The sequence below is a fragment of the Scomber scombrus genome, chromosome 15, assembly GCF_963691925.1.
Source record: "Scomber scombrus chromosome 15, fScoSco1.1, whole genome shotgun sequence".
Taxonomy (NCBI): domain Eukaryota; kingdom Metazoa; phylum Chordata; class Actinopteri; order Scombriformes; family Scombridae; genus Scomber; species Scomber scombrus.
In genome coordinates, this window is record NC_084984.1 from 1,217,685 (window position 1) to 1,236,461 (window position 18,777).

The 18,777-nt window shown below is 39.2% G+C and overlaps 1 protein-coding gene across 1 annotated transcript in view; it reads right to left on the reverse strand.

The window, feature by feature from the left end:
- Positions 1–3,345: 3,345 nt before the first annotated feature.
- dmtn (dematin actin binding protein) overlaps positions 3,346–18,777 on the reverse strand; it is an 18,728-nt gene continuing 3,296 nt past the window's right edge. The window contains exons 2-16 of the mRNA XM_062434742.1: positions 12,757–12,804; positions 11,985–12,065; positions 11,717–11,860; positions 11,095–11,139; positions 9,721–9,829; positions 9,376–9,420; positions 9,142–9,276; positions 8,735–8,835; positions 7,556–7,661; positions 7,419–7,474; positions 5,987–6,032; positions 5,827–5,834; positions 4,799–4,864; positions 4,476–4,556; positions 3,346–3,928 (exon numbers count right to left, since the gene is read on the reverse strand). Coding sequence (XP_062290726.1) covers positions 3,815–3,928; positions 4,476–4,556; positions 4,799–4,864; positions 5,827–5,834; positions 5,987–6,032; positions 7,419–7,474; positions 7,556–7,661; positions 8,735–8,835; positions 9,142–9,276; positions 9,376–9,420; positions 9,721–9,829; positions 11,095–11,139; positions 11,717–11,860; positions 11,985–12,065; positions 12,757–12,765 — 1,146 coding nt within the window. The 5' untranslated portion in view covers positions 12,766–12,804 and the 3' untranslated portion in view covers positions 3,346–3,814. The remainder of the gene's footprint in view (positions 3,929–4,475; positions 4,557–4,798; positions 4,865–5,826; positions 5,835–5,986; positions 6,033–7,418; positions 7,475–7,555; positions 7,662–8,734; positions 8,836–9,141; positions 9,277–9,375; positions 9,421–9,720; positions 9,830–11,094; positions 11,140–11,716; positions 11,861–11,984; positions 12,066–12,756; positions 12,805–18,777) is intronic.

Genomic DNA, 18,777 nt, shown 5'->3' on the forward strand with positions numbered 1-18,777 from the left:
TTCTTTGGGGGTTTTTTGGGGGAGGGGTGTTTGGGGGAAGCGAGAGGCCTCATTTCTGATTCTGTTCGGGGTCTTTGAACATATCTCACAGAATGTACAGAAACACACACAAAAAAAAAAACAACAAAAGACGAGAAAATCAAGATTTGTTTCTTTTGTTTTACATCTAAAAAATTTAAAGAAGAAAAATTTAAGAACTTTTTTTGTCGAGTACATGTATTATTATTATTATTATTATATTATTATTATTAATGCGAGGCCTCATTTCTGTAGATGTTTCACTCCATTCAAATAAAAAAAACAGAAAAATTAAAAAAAAATTGTTTCTGTTGAATGTTTTTTGCTGCTTTCAGAGCTCAAGGACGCCATCTTCCTCTCCTCCTCCTCTCATCCCTCTCTCCTCTCTGCCTGCCAATCACAGGCCGGCGTGGGAGGTGTTGCTTTGTGTCCGGTGGGAGACGAGTGGCATTGAATCACAGCCAGCCGCGCTGCTTTTATGTGTGTGTGTGTGTGTGTGCCCCCGTATGTTTCTTAGCAACACGAGTCCACATTTATTACCTGCAGCACACACACACACACACACACACACACACACACACACACACACACAGAGAGCAACACGCACACATCCACACACAGCAACACACACCCACCTACACACACACACAGAGAGCAATACACACACCAACACACACACGGTCTCATCCACACACACACACAGAAAAACACACACACCTCCCTCCTGCTGGTCGAGTGTTTGCACAGCTCAAGTTTTACCCCACACACACACACACACCTACACACACAAACACACACAGAGAAAAGGAAAAGGTTGATTGTGATTGGACGCGGGGGCGTTTGGATCGCAGCAAACTGTCACGACGATAGAAGACAAATCAAACATGAAGAGAAGCTGCGCTGCTGCTTTTAATGAGGCGTAACCGTAGAAACGACAAAGATGAATCGTTATTATGGGATTGTTAGAAACGGTTGTAAATTCACTACTGAAACGATTAGTTGATTTATTAAAGATAAAAATAATTTTTTTTAAAAATCAGGAATGAATTTACAAACATGTCAAATATGTGTCTTAAAGTTGATCTGAAGCTGAAAGAAAGGAAGGAAGGAAGAAGAAAGGAGGAAGATGAGGAAAGGAAGAAGAGGAAGATGAGGAAAGAAAGAAAGGAGGAAGAGAATAAATCACATCGTCACAATCATTTCATGAGAAGAGTTCAAAAATATTTTATTCCAACTTTATGGGCGGCCGTGTAGATAAAACTAAACATTTACATCAACGATAATAAAGTCCCAATGTTGCTGTTAATAAAATTAGTCTGATTTCTATTAAACTATAAACATTATTAAACATAAATAAACGTTTGAAGCATAAAGGTTTTATATCTGCTGATTGATGTAATGTGCGCGTTTACCACTAGGTGGCACAAAGAGTGTTTGAATGAGGTCAACAGGTCAAAGTTCAGCAGAATGAAGTTTAACCCTCCTGTTGTCCTCGTGTCAAGGAAGGAAGGGAGGAAGGAAGGAAGGGAGGAAGAAGGAAGGAAAGGAGGAAGGAAGGGAGGACGAAGGGAGGAAAGGAGGGATGAAGAATAAGGGAGGAAGAAGGAAGGAAAGGAGGAAGAAGGAAGGGAAGGAGGGAGGAAGAAGGAAGGCGGAAAGAAGGAAGGGAGGTAGGAAAGGAAGGAAGGAAGGACAGAGGAAAGAAGGAAAGAGAAGGAGGGAGAAAGGAAAAGAGGAAGGCAAGGACAGGAAATATGGAAGGGAGGAAGGTAGGGGGAGGAAAGAAAGAGAGAAGGAGGGAGGGAGGAAAGAAAGAAGGAAGCAAAGAGAGAGAGAAGGAGGGAGGACGGACAGAAGGAAGGAAGGGAGGGAAGAAGGAACAGTCAAAACAGACGGGGTCAATTTGACCCGGGAGGACGACAGGAAGGTTAAAACACAGTAATGTGTGTTTGGTGAAAGGAGACAATAAAAAAAACACAAAAAGTTGAATTTTTTTCTGATTTATTGAACTTCTCTCACATCGTACAACAGAAACAGGACCGATGGACGCACACAGAGCGCAGAGACGACAGCAGAGGAAAGACAATCCAATACAGATGCTACCATGTCGGTTTAGTACGAACTGCTCCTTTAACGTCTGCAGGAAGAAGGCGGCAGCATCTTAAACGAGGAGTTCGTACTATCGGCGGATGCTCGTGTATATATTTCTAAAAAGAAACCTGTACAGCTAAAATCAGTATTTAAAAAAAAAAAAAAAAAACGATTCACAGTAGCAAACGAATGTGACACAAATGTGGAGAAAAATTACAATCATCAAATAAATTAGAAGGCTCCACATTAATAAATAGATATTACAATCTTTAAAATGTGACAAAAGCTTCATCAGATTTAATCAGCAGGTTAAAAACAAAGCAGACGTCTGAATCATGATCCTGAACTGTGAGCGCCGCCGTGTGGCCAAGATTGGAATTACAACCATCAGATCCATCAAAGGAGGACAGAAAAGTCCTTTGAATTTACACTAACTGATGTTTTTTGTCCACTAAACAAGCAGTGAACTCAACTCTGACTGATCATCATGTTATAAGTTGATATGTTGAACTTATATCCACATCCAGCGGTTACTGATCAACATCATCATTCATTAGTTCATCGTGTTTCTGTCCAGCTGCTGAATGTAAAGTCCAATATGCTCTCTGTTAGCTCTGTTTTTACTCTCTACCAACTCCTGAAATATCTAAATGCTCCACTATGTTCAGCAGCTAGTCTAAAGATAACTGGGTCTGTTAGCAGTCTCTGGAGAGCAGTTCTATAGTTCTGTAGTTCTGTAGTTCTGTAGTTCTATAGTTATTTTGAAGGGTTTGGTCCTTTATTTTGAAGAATGTGTTCCTTTATTTTGAAGGGTTTGGTCCTTTATTTTGAAGAATGTGTTCCTTTATTTTGAAGGGTTTGGTCCTTTATTTTGAAGAATGTGTTCCTTTATTTTGAAGGGTTTGGTCCTTTATTTTGAAGAATGTGTTCCTTTATTTTGAAGGGTTTGGTCCTTTATTTTGAAGAATGTGTTCCTTTATTTTGAAGAGTTTGTTACTTTATTTTGAACAAACTCTTCAAAATAAAGGATTAGACTCTTCAAAATAAAGGCATTTGTTCCTTCATTTTAAAGAGTTTGGTCCTTTATTTTGAAGAGACCAAACACCTCTTCAAAATAAAGGAGTGTGTTCCTTTGTTTTTTAAGGGTTTGTTTTTGTTTTATTTTGAAAAGTTTGTTCCTTTAATTTTTGGAAGTAATAATTATTCTTTAAAATGAATCCCAAAGATTCTCAGTTAATTCAGCTTCATGAAACAGACGCCTGCAGGTGAAACATAACTATGATGATGATGATGGTGGTGATGATGATGATGATGATGAAGATGGTTTGTTAGCAGTGGTGATTATAAGTGCAGCACAGGTAATAATGTGAGTGTCAGTGCATCAGTTTAACTAAGGTTAGTCAGAGTAAAGGGTTAAATCAGGGCCAGCCTTCAGGAAATACTCTGATCCTCCTCGAGGGGGGGGGGGGGGGGGGGGGGGGGGGCAGGTAGGGCAGGGGGTCGGAGGGGGGGCACTCATCCAGGGACGTGATTGGTTAGTTTGATGGAGAACATGTTTGTCTGGTCTAACAGGATGATTTGCTCTTGACTGGATATATCTAGTTTTTTCCTCTTCCTCCTCTTCCTCTTCCTCTTCCTCCTCCTCTACAGCGGATGGCTCGTCAGGTACTCGAAGGTGTGTGGCGAGCGATGAGGTCACTTCCTGTTAGAAAAGCTGGGCCTTCTTCTTCAGTTCGTTTCGTCTCCACAGAGAGAGGCGGTCGAACTCCGCCATCGACATCCCGAACAACTCCTCAAACTGCTCCGGGACCAGGTGACGCTGAGGAGGAGGAAGAGGAGGAGGAGGAGGAAGAAGAGGAGGAGGAAGAGGAGGAAGAGGACGAGGAGGAGGAGATGAAGAGGAAGCAGGAGGAGGAAGAGGAGGAGGTGGAAGAGGATGAGAAGGAGGAGGAGGTAGAGGAAGAGATGAAGAGGAAAGAGGAGGAAGAGGAGGTGGAGGAGGAGGAAGAGATGAAGAGGAAAAAGGAAGAGGAGGAAGAGATGAAGAGGAAGGAGTAGGAGGAAGAGGAGAAGGAGGAGGAAGTAGGAGGTGGAGGAGGAGGAGGGGGAGGAATAGATGAAGAGGGAGGAGGAAGAAGAGGAGGAGGAGATGAAGAGGAAGGAAGAGGAGGAAGAGGAGGAGGAAGAGAAGGAGGAGAAGGAAAATTACAATTAAAACACTGATTATTGATCAGGCTGATTGAAAACTGATCAACTTTATACTGAAACATCATTAAATTGAAAGAACATAACATGAGCTTTGACTTCAGCCACTTTATTTAAATTCATTATTAAATGTAATAAAACTTTTCTGATGTGACACGAACCTCCAGCCGAGTGCGGTCGACGCCAGGCGGCAGCTTAGAGCGCCCCCTGTGGGTCACAACCAGCGCTTCATACGGAAACACCTGCAAATAAAACAACATCAAAGCTCTGCAGGTTTAACTATAATAAATGATTATATTAAACTATACATGTTAGATTCAGGTTTAATTCAATTCAATTCAAAACATTATTATAATTTTAACGAGCTGGTTAGAATTTGTTTCATAATAACTTAATAAAATCTAAGAATTAAATAAATAAAAAAATAAATGAATCAAAAGTGACTTAAAATAATTATAATTGTGTTTTTGTGCATCAGCTTCACCTTCTGCTCCAAGATACTCGGCAACGAGTTTCCTCTGTCCATCCTCTCCCTCCGAGCCTCGCCGTTCTACACACACACACACACACACACACACACACACACACACACACACACACACACACACACACACACACACAAACACAAACACAAACACAAACACACACAAAGTATGACAAACATTTCTGTGTAACCTAAAAAAGAATATCAAGGTAAAACCACAAAGAAAAGCAGCGATGGAAGAAGTATTACAGTAAAAGTACTGCAGTATTATGAGTGATGTAATATGCAGTATTACAGTAAAAGTACTGCAGTATTATGAGTTATGTAGTATGCAGTATTACAGTAAAAGTACTGCAGTATTATGAGTGATGTAGTATGCAGTATTACAGTAAAAGTACTGCAGTATTATAGTGATGTAGTATGCAGTATTACAGTAAAAGTACTGCAGTATTATGAGCGATGTAGTATGCAGTATTACAGTAAAAGTACTGCAGTATTATGAGTTATGTAGTATGCAGTATTACAGTAAAAGTACTGCAGTATTATGAGTGATGTAGTATGCAGTATTACAGTAAAAGTACTGCAGTATTATGAGTTATGTAGTATGCAGTATTACAGTATAATTATATTATCCATTGTGTCAAATCTTCATCTGAAAAGTAACTAAAGCTGTCAAATAAATGTAGTGGAGTAGAAAGTACAATATTTCCCTCTGAGATGTAGAAAGTAGCATCACATGGAAATACTACAGTAAAGTACAAGTACCTCAAACTGTACTACAGTAACGTACAAGTACCTCAAACTGTACTACAGTAAAGTACAAGTACCTCAAACTGTACTGCAGTACTTTAGTAAATGTACTTAGATATTTAGATATAAAAAGTTGACGACAGTGTAAAGATGCAAACATGATTCACACAGATCTGCAGAAAGCTTAAAGAACCAAAAACCCATCAGTGCTGATGTCAGAGGTCAGAAGTCAGAGTTCATGCACATGTGACACACAGCGGCGCAGACGGCTAGCTTACCTGAGCAGCTGCAAAAACAACAACAGGAAGAAGAGAGTGAGCTGCAGCAGTGTGTGAAGTTTTACTGAGTTCATGTTAAAACTGAGACATTTAATAATCATTTTTTTATTGTGTTTTCAGCATTTTTATCTTTAAACAACAGACAAGAGAGGAGTTGTACCTGGCTGTCCTTTATCTCCATCTGTGGAAAATTCTGCAGACTGCATCTGCAAACACAACAAATCACTTCAGTTTTATATTAAAACATCAACAGAGCAAAGAAACAGGAAATCTACAGGTCAGACTGTGACCCTGCAGCTCCAACACCACATCTCCACTCTGATCAGGTCAGTGATTAATAAGTGTTAACAAGATGATGAATTCATAAATCAGTTAAACTAGATTTAAAAGCAGCATCAGGTTTGTTAAAATTTACATTTAGTATTTTTGTTGGTTTTATAGGAGATAAATTCAGACTGAACTCAGCGGCTCCGCAGCAAGACATCATGGACGTCCAAGTTACGCCCAGTTCAATATAATCAATATATTAAAAAAAGATCAATAAGAGAACACTGGATCAATGTGGAATTAAGGTTTTATTGTTTTAATAATTGTTTTATAAATGGATGAATACAGAAAAAGACCTTAAACAGATCTTAAAAACTAGTTTTACGGCATCTTTTATTAGTCAGTATGAACAAGAGGAACGTGGGTCAGTAATAATAAGTGTTGGTAAGATGATGAATTCATAAATCAGTTAAACTAGATTTAAAAGCAGCATCAGGTTTGTTAAAATGTACATTTAGTATTTTTGTTGGTTTTATATCATTTGAAATGACATTTGCACCATTTTTTACCAAAAGTAAGACTGAATGCTCCTGAAAATGTCAAATGGTGTAACCACAAAAGAATGATACATATTACATATTTTATCACCTACAGTGTATTTAAGTGGACTTATACTAATAATGACTTCATTTAAAACATGTAAATGGTTCCTGATCTCCATGGTAACCCAGAGTAAATGTAATATTTAGAACAATTGTATTCCATTACCTTTATTTAATATAAAAGTTATAATGTAAGATCATGCCAAACTAGTTGATATGGTGTTTTATTGAGAATTTTTGAAGACATCGGTCAAATGAAGACATCGGTCAAACTGAGACTGTGTCACGACCTGCTGCTGACTAATGGAAGATTTAATGTAGAAGAGGTTGGCGAGGGTTCAGCTACTGTACGACACTTTATTATGGCAGCTGCAACCAACCAGTATTTAATTAGAAAGTTTTTAAGCAAGTTGAATTATTTGGTACAAAGTTTTTATGGTTACACCACTTAGACATTTTTGCCATAATCCTCTAATATATTCTCTCAAAATGGATTAAAAGCAGAAATTTGATGCTGGGTCCACAAAAAAAGAATGTGTGCAAGTTATTCATTCGTTTATTTTCACATTTTAACCCTTTAAATTTAAACTAAACCACATGGACACAATAAAACTTAACTGACCCAGCGATATTTCCCACTCTAAAGAAGATTAACCCTGAGGAAGCTTTAATCTTTAATCTCTCTTTTAATCTTCTACTTTAACCTCTCTGTTTCTGACTCACTCTGGTCATTCCTGAGCCTGAACGTGAAGGAGACTTTGATGCACTCGCTGACAAACCTGCAGGAGAGAACAAACAGAACTGTATGAATAAAGGATTTAAACCAGAGATGAGACAGTAAACATGCTGCAGAGTCTCACTGGTATGCATGTGTGTTCTGTCGGGCAGCGACTGCGTCTTCCTCCTGTACTGAACGGCTTTCTCTTTCTCCTCCTTCAGGATCAGGCGGCCCAGGTTGGACTTGATCTGAATTCACACGGAAACAGAAGCAACATTTAACTCTCAGAACGACCTGTTTTATTACCGACTGAGACGAGGTGACGTAGTTCTAGTTTCTGCGTGAAATATTTCCTAAATTTCTTTTTTCTTGAAATATTCTGAATTTGTTTTCTGAATTCTTAAAATCTCAGATGATTATTTATTTATACTCAGTGTTGGGAGTACTACCTTACGCGTTAGCTCCACAGTTTACAGCTCTCAGTTGTTTAATTACGTTTTCAAAAAGGTTTACATTTGGGCTGCAAATATGGGTCCAAAGTGGGATTGTTCTCAGTTTCCATGGTGACGCCACCTGTGTTTGCCCATATAGGCTTCGAGTGGGTTCTGACTGAGTTTTAGGTGGGGCCCAACTGGGTGAGACCCATGAAGACCCCATATGTTTGCCCATATGGGATCTAAGTAGAATCAGAATGGACCTAAAATGGGGCCCATTTAGCCAGCCCACATGGGGTTCACATGTGGGGCCCATGTTTCTGAAACAATATGGGGCCCATACAATTTACCCTGTTTATGCCGATGCCTGCTTAGCCCACTTACATCCCTTATGGGGCTCATACAGTCAACCCATGTGGGATTCATATTTCAGGCCAATGTTACTGAAACCATGTTGGACCCACAAAATTTGCCCAGTTCAAGCCCATACCCACTCAGACATGCTGGTTTATAACTTGTATGTAGGCATATGTTTGAGAAGCCACTTTAGTCCAATAAAGACTGTAAATGGGATATCGTGTGTGCCATTCTGTAATTTTTTTTACTGTCCACTTGCTGCTGTAATACTGCGAATTTCCCCATTGTGGGACTGATAAAGGAATATCTGATCTGATCTTATTCCTGCTATTAGTGTAAAGATTTACAGATGATGGGCCAGACCTGGCTATGTGATGATGGTACAGTCATTATATTTAAAGGAGGTCTAACCAGTTACTGTTGCTGTAATGTAACTAGTTACTTTTTAATGTAATGTTCCCCAGCACTGTTTATAACAGAGGTTCAGACTCAGAGAAAAGTGTAATTTGTGTTTTTTTAAACTCACAAACCTTTTCCAGCTCCTGTTCTCGCAGCATCTCGGCTTCATCTGTCAGGTCTTCAAACTCGTCTTCCTCCTGCTCCTGCAGCTTCTTCTTATTCCACTCGATCTCTGCAGAGAGCAGCCAGAAGGTTACACACACACACACACACACACACACACACACACACACACACACACACACACACACACACACACACACCTCCCTCTCTCTGTGTGTGTGTGTGTGTGTGTTTATGTGTGTGTGTATGTTTATGTGTGTATGTGTGTGTGTGTGTGTTTATGTGTGTGTGTGTTTATGTGTGTGTGTGTGTGTGTGTGTGTGTTTGTGTGTGTGTGTGTGTGTGTGTGTGTGTGTGTTTATGTGTGTGTGTGTGTGTGTGTGTGTGTGTGTGTGTGTGTGTGTGTGTGTGTTACCCATGGCAGCCAGTGAGGGGGGGCAGGGCCAGTACTCAGTCTCGATCTTGGACGGCTGGCTGGGATCTGGAGGCTGAGCTGCTGGAAACTTTGCTGACTGAATGACGCCGCTGCCCTCCGCATGTTTGTTTCCGTCTGAAGAGTCACAGAGAGAGAAAAACATGAAGCCGCCTCAGAGAAGAAACACAGACACACAACACACGGAAATAATGATGAACATGAATATGAGCTCACCATTTTTATAGATGGGAGGTTTCCTGTAGATGTTGGTGCCGTTATCTGAGAAAAATGTAGAGTGGGCGATTTAGTTGTCAGAATATGGAAGTCCAGAGTGTGTGTGTGTGTGTGTGTGTGTGTGTGTGTGTGTGTGTGTGTGTGTGTGTGTGTGTGTGTGACTTAAGCCACTTTTGGGGACATAAACCAGATTTAACACCAGTTGATTGGGGACAAAAGTCGTGTCCCCAATTGATAAAAAACCTGATATTTTGGGTCAGTGGTTAGGGTTTGTGTGTGTGTGTGTGTGTGTGTATGTGTGTGGATGTGTGTGTGTGTGTGTGTGTGTGTGTGTGTGTATTTTACCTGGCCTGTGGAAATGCTGCAGGCTGATGCTGATCTTGCGTTCTCCCTGCAGTTGCAGCGTTGATCCTCCGGGGGAGCCGCTCTCACTTTCTGCTCTGCGTCCCTTCATCTGAAATATAAACACATGAACTGTGTCATTAAACTTTAACATTGCAGCTCATTATTTAACCAAACTGTAACTTCACACTTTACAGTCTTGCTGTGAGATGATCTGATATAAAAGTCGACTCTCTGCGATGTGTTTGGCTCATCTTTGCCACCATGATATGACGACATGAACGCTCGCAGGTTGTATACATCGAAATCATTCCCGCCTTTCACTCTTATTGAGTTTCTTTTTTAGTTTGATGGAAACAGTCTCTGGTTTCTCGTCTTGTTAACAGTGAGGAGTCTCGCTGCTGCAGCTGCTTCACACTTTATAACAAGACAAACACCATCACAGCCTCCCTGACAGAGGTCTGAGGTCTGAGGTCTGATGGGAAACATCAGGGAGACCACAACAGTCCAAACAGACACCTTCTGTTCTCGGTGGCTGCAGGCGAACGAGACGCTTTAAATGTCAAATCTTTTAACACTCAGACAAACACAAAGCAGTGATTGAAACTCGAGAAAATGAAGACATCGGTCAAACTGAGACTGTGTCACGACCTGCTGCTGACTAATGGAAGATTTAATGTAGAAGAGGTCGGCGAGGGTTCAGCTACTGTACGACACTTTATTATGGCAGCTGCAACCAACCAGTATTTAATTAGCAATATCAATCACTCATTTAGTCTAAAAAAAGTTAGAAAATAGCAGAAAGATGTCAAACTGATTCCCAGATTACAAGTTAATAAGTTGTTGTTGTTTTTTTGAAAATCATAAAAAAATAAGCAAACATTTGAGTTTTACGTTTTGAAGCACCTGATGTTTTTCTTATGATCCATACATTTTAATTATATTTACACTCATGATGTTGGAGTGCTGTAACTATGAGTATTACTCATTTTCTGCAAAAAAAACATACTTTAAATGCAATCAAATTTAAGATAAAGTATTAAGATCAGAAAGACTCAAAGGAGCAGTCCAACAATTTTAATTTAATTGTAAATAAGTGTCAGGAACCTCTTTTATATACTTGATAATCAAAATATATTTATATTTGAGTATTGTTGTATTTTGAGAGAGAAGAAAATGTGATAATGAATTGAGCATGATGGAAAACTATAGAGCTGCATGTCTAGTATGAAGAAGGAGGAGTGATCACTGAGAGTCTAATTCAATTACAAATAACATTCATTCATTCATTCATTCATTCATTCATTCAATCATTCATTCATTCAATCATTCATTCATTCATTGTTTCAAACAGAAGCAGCAGTTTCTTTTTCTTACCCCGGGGGACATGTGAGGAGAAGTGGAGGGAGGAGACAGAGAGCGCTGCAGATCACAGAAAAACACAATTATTAACACTTAAAATCATGAAATAACTCAACAAACCACAGAGAGATGAAACACAGACAAACAGTTTTCAGTTCAGTCTTAAAGCTGGGTGACAAACAGTGAAACACAAAGTTCATGTAATGTCTTTTTAGACTGATTATTTACCACAGAAGTTAAATAAGACCTAAAAGATGCTGATACTGTTTTGTGTGTGTCTTGCTATCTTTGAGAGAACCAGTTTTAAAAACCAGCGTTGTGAGGACATTTCTATGCTGTGAGGACATTTCTGTGTTGTGAGGACATCTCTGCATTGTGAGGACATTTCTGCATTGTGAGGACATCTCTGCATTGTGAGGACATTTCTGCATTGTGAGGACATTTTGACTCCTCGCAACTTCAAATAGCTTCATTTGAGGCTTCAGTCTTGGTTTTAAGGTGAAGGTTAGAATTGGGTTTAAGCATTTAGTTGTGATGGTTAATGTTAGTATAAGCGGATAGAAAATGCATGATGTCAAAGTCCTGTCCTGTGTGTGTGTGTGTGTGTGTCTGTGTGTGTGTGTGTGTGTGTTTGTACCTCTCTGCGTGGCACGTCGAGTGGGGAGAAGGTCAGGTGTGGTTGGTAAGACATCAAGTCGGGTCTCTCCACCTGCAGGATGGCTTTATCTCTGGGCAGAGCAGCGAGGTCCCTGTAACCCACCACCTGGTCGTTCACACGGGCCTGAACACACACACACACACACACACACACACACACACACACACACACAGGTAACAGGTTAGTGTTACTGTGTACACACACACACACACACACAATTAATACATGTGTCTCTGAGCAGGTTTACCACGATGCCGGTGGCAGGAGACCCCGGGGTGCTCGGGCCCCTGGACGAAGGCAGGTTAACCGGGGTGACCCGTCCCTCCACCTGAGAGCACGACAGAGACGGTGAGAGCAAATAAACATATTTACTGAACACTTTTGTCCAAGATAACAAATCTCACAGTTTATCAGCAGAGAGTTATAAGGTAGCCAGAGATATGGAAATTAAAGCTGCATTAATCATTATTTGATCTAATTAATAGATCAAATCAGGCTCTATGAAAGAGGACACACTCCTTATGATATAAAGGGCTCATTTTAAGATAACAAAAACATAATGATTCTTATTTTCAGGTGATTATACACTAATTAAAACATACTTATGAATGTTAGGCTGTATTAAATTCTACAGACTGGTCCTTTAAAGTTCTGCTACTGTGTGTAAAACTGCTGTGGAGTAATTAAATTAAATCAGCTGGTATCACCTGTTAGCTTCTAATTATAAATCAATAAAACTATCATTGAAGAGATCAGTGTTTCCCCATTTCGTCCTGATTTCAGTGATTTATAGATGAAAACAACTTTTATCTCTTATAACTGAAAAGTTCATGTTTTTAGATTATAATCCTAGTTTTGTTTCTGCATTTTAATGACTATATTTCCAACATGTAACAACTTCTACTGGATCTTCAGGACAGATTGGAGTGGATTCATACATATATAAATGTGAGTGTGAGTGTGTTCATCATGTCTGAAGCTTCAGCAGGTCTGGAGTGAGTCTGCGGATGATTGATTACCTTCTGCATGACTGGAGAGAAACCTTTCTCCTGTTTGGTTTTAACCAGCTGGAGAGAAATGAGGACAGAGAGAGAGAGAGAGAGAGAGAGAGAGAGAGAGAGAGAGAGAGAGAGAGAGAGAGAGAGAGAGAGAGAGAGAGAGAGAGAGAGAGAGAGAGAGGGAAAGACAATCAGCAAATGCATCCTCCATTAAGACATCAGTATTTCATCATCGGCTGACACTTTATGAATGACTCATCAGTCTGAGCAAACTAAAAAGCAAACTAATAACATTTCCGCCCTGCTGCAGTTTTTATAAAGAAATATAATAACTATACAACATTTATTTCTCTTGCACAGCAGACAACTTATCATCGTAGGAAAAGGAGGAAAAATGAACTAATAACATGAATAATGTCGCTGTTCTCTTTACTGAAGTGTCTCAGTATTCAGATGGAGGTTTTTCCTTCTTACAGGCAGGTGTTTTTTATATTCCAGCAGTAATCGTAAGTAATGATTACAGCTGATATTCTGGCATTAATCTGGTAATTCTTTGTATTAATTGTTATTTTTGGTCATGCAACCAGCTTTTGCTCAGGTTTCCATCCACATGTAGTGCACATTTTTAAACAAAATGTCAGAAAATCGATAAAAGAAAATCTGAATTAATGTGTGATTTACATCCACAACTGTTTAGTGAATATTAACAGTTGAGCTCATGGCAGTAAACAGTTTGTGGCTGATTCTGACTCTCATGTCGAGTGCAGTGAAGCAGAAAAAGAAGATGTGATGAACAGAGCGACAGAAGTGATGGAAACATGATGGACGAACAGACATCACAGTGTTTTTCCAGCAGCTCTGTGTCACTTATACAGACTCATATTGAATGTTGAAGAAGACGAAGAAGAAGACAGTTAAAAAATGTCTGCCAGCCACAAGAAAAATGACAGTACAGGTCTAAAACTCAGACAACGTATAATTATGTTTACGCCATCTAGTGGGCGTAGTAATTATGATCCGAAGAAGTGACACAGTTCAGATGACGTCAATATAAGGTGATACTTTGCCTTATTAAGAGGAGGCAGGTTGGGTGGATGGATGGGTAGATAGTGGCAAAAACAAAGTGGACTAAGCTGCTAGTTTTTAAAAACTTTAAAAACTGTAAAAACAATTTTCATGGTGTTTACTGTTGGAGTAAAACCACATTTTAAGAGATCATTTTAACCTGACCGGCATCTTTCTTTCACTCTAACCAAGTGGTTTTTGTGGCTAAACCCAACCAGACTTTAACCACACTGCTGTCACATCATAATACATCATTATTGTTTAACAGTGATGTGTTAGGGACCCTTGAAAAGAAAGGGGCCCTCAATGATAGCAACAAATGATTGGTTAGCAGGAAATGGACAGAAACAACCAAATGAGAAGGAAGAGAGAGAAGCGACTGCTACTGAGGTTAATTAGTCGCTCTAAATTGCCCGTAAGTGTGAATGTGAATGGTTGTCTGTCTGCTCTATGATAGCCCTGTGATGGATGTACCCCATCTTTTTACCCAATGACAGCTGGGATTGGCTCCAGCCCCCTTGCTACTCTCTGTAAGATAAGCAGTTTGGAAAATGAATGAATGATGTTTGACAGCTTTAGAAAGAAGCACTTTACGCTCCTATGGGACGTTCTGGCGTACAGGTACGATCGACCTGTGTGGTTGTTTTATGATCAGGTTGCGTTTGTTTCGTCTCTCCAGCGGTGGCCGAAGTTTCAGGGACATTTAAGTCACATGATTCCTGTACGTCATCATCTATTCACTAAATCTGTAACTTTTTTTTTGCAATATTTCCAGCATTTCGAAAATCAAAAGCGTTTAGAGTTGTTTGAAACAGCTTCACTTGAAAGCATTAAAAGCTGTCCACCATAAAGAGGGAGAGGAAGATGTGTTGTTTAAATACAAGCGAACATTTTCAGACAGTGTCTACTGGAAGACATATATATACTGTATACATCTTACATATACTGGGTTTGTTCAGGTGAAACAATAGTGTCAAGAATGAAAAAAGGGAACTAAAAGTCCATCACAATGCTGTCAATCAAACCCACCTACACACCTCCTTTCAATAATAAAACACTTTTTACAATATATTGCACAAAAAAGTGATGACTAAAGTTGAACTAACCCTATTTGCCTTTGATATTATCCCTCATAATGACTGATATCTCTGGGGGGGAAAAAAAGTGAGCAGAACAAAACCTATAATAAAAATCTGGAGATGTAATAAATGACCTCTTACTTTTCCATTTACAGTAATCAGAGATATTAGATTGTATTTCCTCTTTTTGAGCCGCATACAGAGCAAATTATCCTTTTTCAGATGCAACGCAGAGACACGCCGCCTCCCTCGGGGGTATGGCTCCAACGACAGGGACAAGGACAAGAGCATGTAAAACAACACTGTGAATCAGATTTAGGCCCGGCTGTTACTGGAGCCTCCTCGGGGGGATGGAGGCGGTAAGCCGGAGGTAGGAGGTGGGTTAGCTGCCTCCTCCTCACATGAAAGACACCTTGTAGCTAAACAACATGAGGGCCTCTCTGCTGAGGATATCCTCAGCCGAAAGATCTCGACTTCCTGTGAATGAACCCCCTCCTCACGCCATGCCTCCTCTTTCTTCTACGTCACCCTCCCACCCTCCTCCTCCTCCTCCTTCTTCTTCTTCTTCTTCCTCCTCCACCTCCATCTCCATCCCTTCCTCTTCCTCTAACCCTCCCCTCCCCTGCTCTTTGGTCTCCTCCCCGGCTGTTTATCAGCTCGCCCAGCCGGGCCAACGCCCAGCCGGCTCTCAACAGTTATTGCTGTGGTTACACTCCTCCCTCCAGAGAGTCGACAAACACAGCACAAGAGCTTCACTTTCCCTCCTTCTTTCATCTGCTTTCTAATCAAATATTGTAAAGTCATGTCGAGCAAAACTGACATGATATCAGAGAGAAAGAGGATCCTTCAGCTGCCTGTCCTCAGCTGAACCACATCTGTGCAGTAACAGGTTACATCAGCGTAAACCTGGACTAATCTGTACAGAAATCCTCCTGTTAACAAGAAATATTCAAATTCTTTACTTATACTAGAACTACATGCCACAAAATACTCAGTTACAAGAGATTTCAGGATCCTACTTAAAGAAATACTTTAAACATTTTGGGAAATATGCTCCTTTGCTCCCTTACTGAGAGACAGCAGGTTGATAAACAATAACATTCACTAGATTATTCAATTTTACCCAGTTTGAGTCAATACAGCTCTCACACAAATGTTACCCAGAAAGTATCTGAAGACTAGCGCTTGGTTATGTTTTATTTAACTGTTGGGTTATTTACTCAAACTAAAGCTCGTTATAGTCTACTGTACTTTTCACAACATCTCAGTTGTGAAAGTTTTGAGCTAAAACTTGTAGATTAAAATAACAAATTGCTGAAGTTAACCTGATGTTGTGCTTTATGGGCCCAAACTGGGTAAATTTTACTGTGAACTGTTATTAAATATGTAGTTAAGTATTATCAGCAACTTCTGTGTAATAGTTTTATATACCGTTGGTAGTTTAATTTGATATTTTGGATATGCGTCTTTGTTTTCTTACTGATAAATAGAAGACTGATACACCATAAAAAATCACTACTAGTTTATTAAATTTTACCCAGTTTGAGTCAATATGCTCCGACAAAATACTTAATGTTACCTAGAAAGTCTCTCAAGGCTAGCGCTTGTTTTGACCCAGTTTTAGTTATGTTTTATTCAACTGTTTACTCTTGGACTATTTACTCAACCTAAAGCTTCTTCTAATCTACTCTACTCTCTTTTAAACTTACATGTCTTTTGAATGTCACATGAGCATCGCTTGGTACAAGAAACAAGACAGTTGTGTGACAGATTTTAGGTAAAACATCAAATATCAAATTGCTAAAGTTAACTTGATGTTGCACTGGTGCTAAAATGGCCCAAACTGGGTAAAATGTGTAATAGTTTAATACAGCGTGGGTAGTTTAATAGCATCATATTTTAGAGGCTAATTATTAAAGCTGTAGGCTGATGGATCACCACTAGAGCTGCAATTTTTAGTCAGTTAATCAATTAGTTACCAACTCTTAAATTAATAGCTAACTCTTTTGATAACTGATCAACTGATTGAAGCTTCTTAAATGTGAATATTTTCTGGTTTCTCCTCTATGATGGTAACGTCATCTTGGACATTGGGAAAAACTGAGTCACATTTTTCATGATTTCTTGACATTTAAGGTACCAAACAGTTCAGAAAAGTAGCCTAATGAAGTATTATCAGTAACAGCTCGGTACCTGTCACTTGCTCCTGATGCTCGTCACTAGCGGCACTCTGAATGGCGGGAGTTGCTATGGCGATATAAACTGGCCACTAACTGACCAGAGAACAACTGACCAATGAGTGACAAGGAAACTGCCGTTGCTATGCAGACTTGGTACATTGGAGACAAAGCGAGGAATAGATATAACATTAGTTAGATGTTAGTGTCAGGGTTAGTATAGTTTTTAAATATTAATTAGTTTTTATTTTTATTTAGTTTGTTTGTTTTTATTTCAGTTTAGTTTAAGTTAGTTTAACAAGTGATTAAGTAGTTTTAGTTTAGTTTTTATTTAGTTTTAGTCTTCAGTTTTAGAGGCACTCTGAATGGCGGGAGTTGCTATGGCGATATCAACTAGCCACTAGCTGACCAGAGAACAACTGACCAATGAGTGAGAAGGAAACTAAATCCCCCAGGCTGTGATTGGTGTAATGAGATAAGCTGCTGTTGCTATGCAGACTTGGTGCGTCGGATACGAAGCGGGGAATAGATATAACATTAGTTAGATGTTAGTGTCAGGGTTAGTATAGCTTTTAATTATTCACTAGTTTTTATTTTTATTTAGTTTGTTTGTTTTTATTTCAGTTTAGTTTCAGTTAGTTTAACAAGTGATTAAGTAGTTTTAGTTTAGTTTTCATTTAGTGTTAGTCTTAGTTAGTTTGTTGGTTAGTTTTCCAGGTATTAGAAGAAGTCACACTGTAAAAAGGGAGAAAACTAAATGACAACAAAAACGAAGCAGATTTTATCTGCAATTCAGTTAAGTTTTAGTTTTGCATTGTGCATTTTAGTTTTTATTTAGTTTTTGTTTGTTAAAGAACTATTATTTTTATTTCATTTAACTTAATATTTTTTTCACCGCAAGTTTTAGTTATAGTCTTAGTTTTAGTCAACTATAATAACCCTGTTTAGTATTAGTAAATTAATGTGTAAATATAAGGGCCTTTTATAAAGAAGCTTGGTAATTGTCAGTTGCTATTGATGCTTGTCACTAGTAGCACTCGGAATGGCGGGAGTTGCTATGGCGATATCAACTGGCCACTAGCTGACCAGAGAAGAACTGACCAATGAGTGAGAAGGAAACTAAAACCCCAGGCTGTGATTGGTGTAATGAGATGAGCTGCCGTTGCTATGCAGATTTGGTGCATCGGAGATGAAGCAGGGAATAGATTTTTTGCCTTTTAAGAACCTCTTAATAAGTCCATAAAGTGATATTTAGAGGATTATGTACTCTGTTTAAGGGCGTTTTTATATGAGGGGTTTCGGCTTTTCAAATTAATGTAAAATTTAGGGAATCTCAGGTTAATTAACCAGCTAAACCCCTTAATTTAGGTTTAAGCATTTTATATGTTTTTTAGGGATAAATTAAGGAACAATTAATGATATTTTAGGGCTCTGGTGTTTCATAGTGTATCTGTAGCTTTAATATGTTTTACACTGAGCTGCTAGCAAGGCTTTAGACTCTTTTAGTCGAGTTTAAACTCATAAATATTGATATCGTTGTCGGCCTCAAAGGTTCAGTCTCAGCGATTTTGTATTTAAATGTTTTTAATCTTAATAACTGAACCGGGCCTTCCTTCCTTCCATCTTGTCTTCCTTCCTTCCTTCCTTCCATCTGTCCTTCCTTCCTTCCTTCCTTCCTTCCATCTGTCCTTCCTTCCTTCCTTCCTTCCATCCATTGTGTC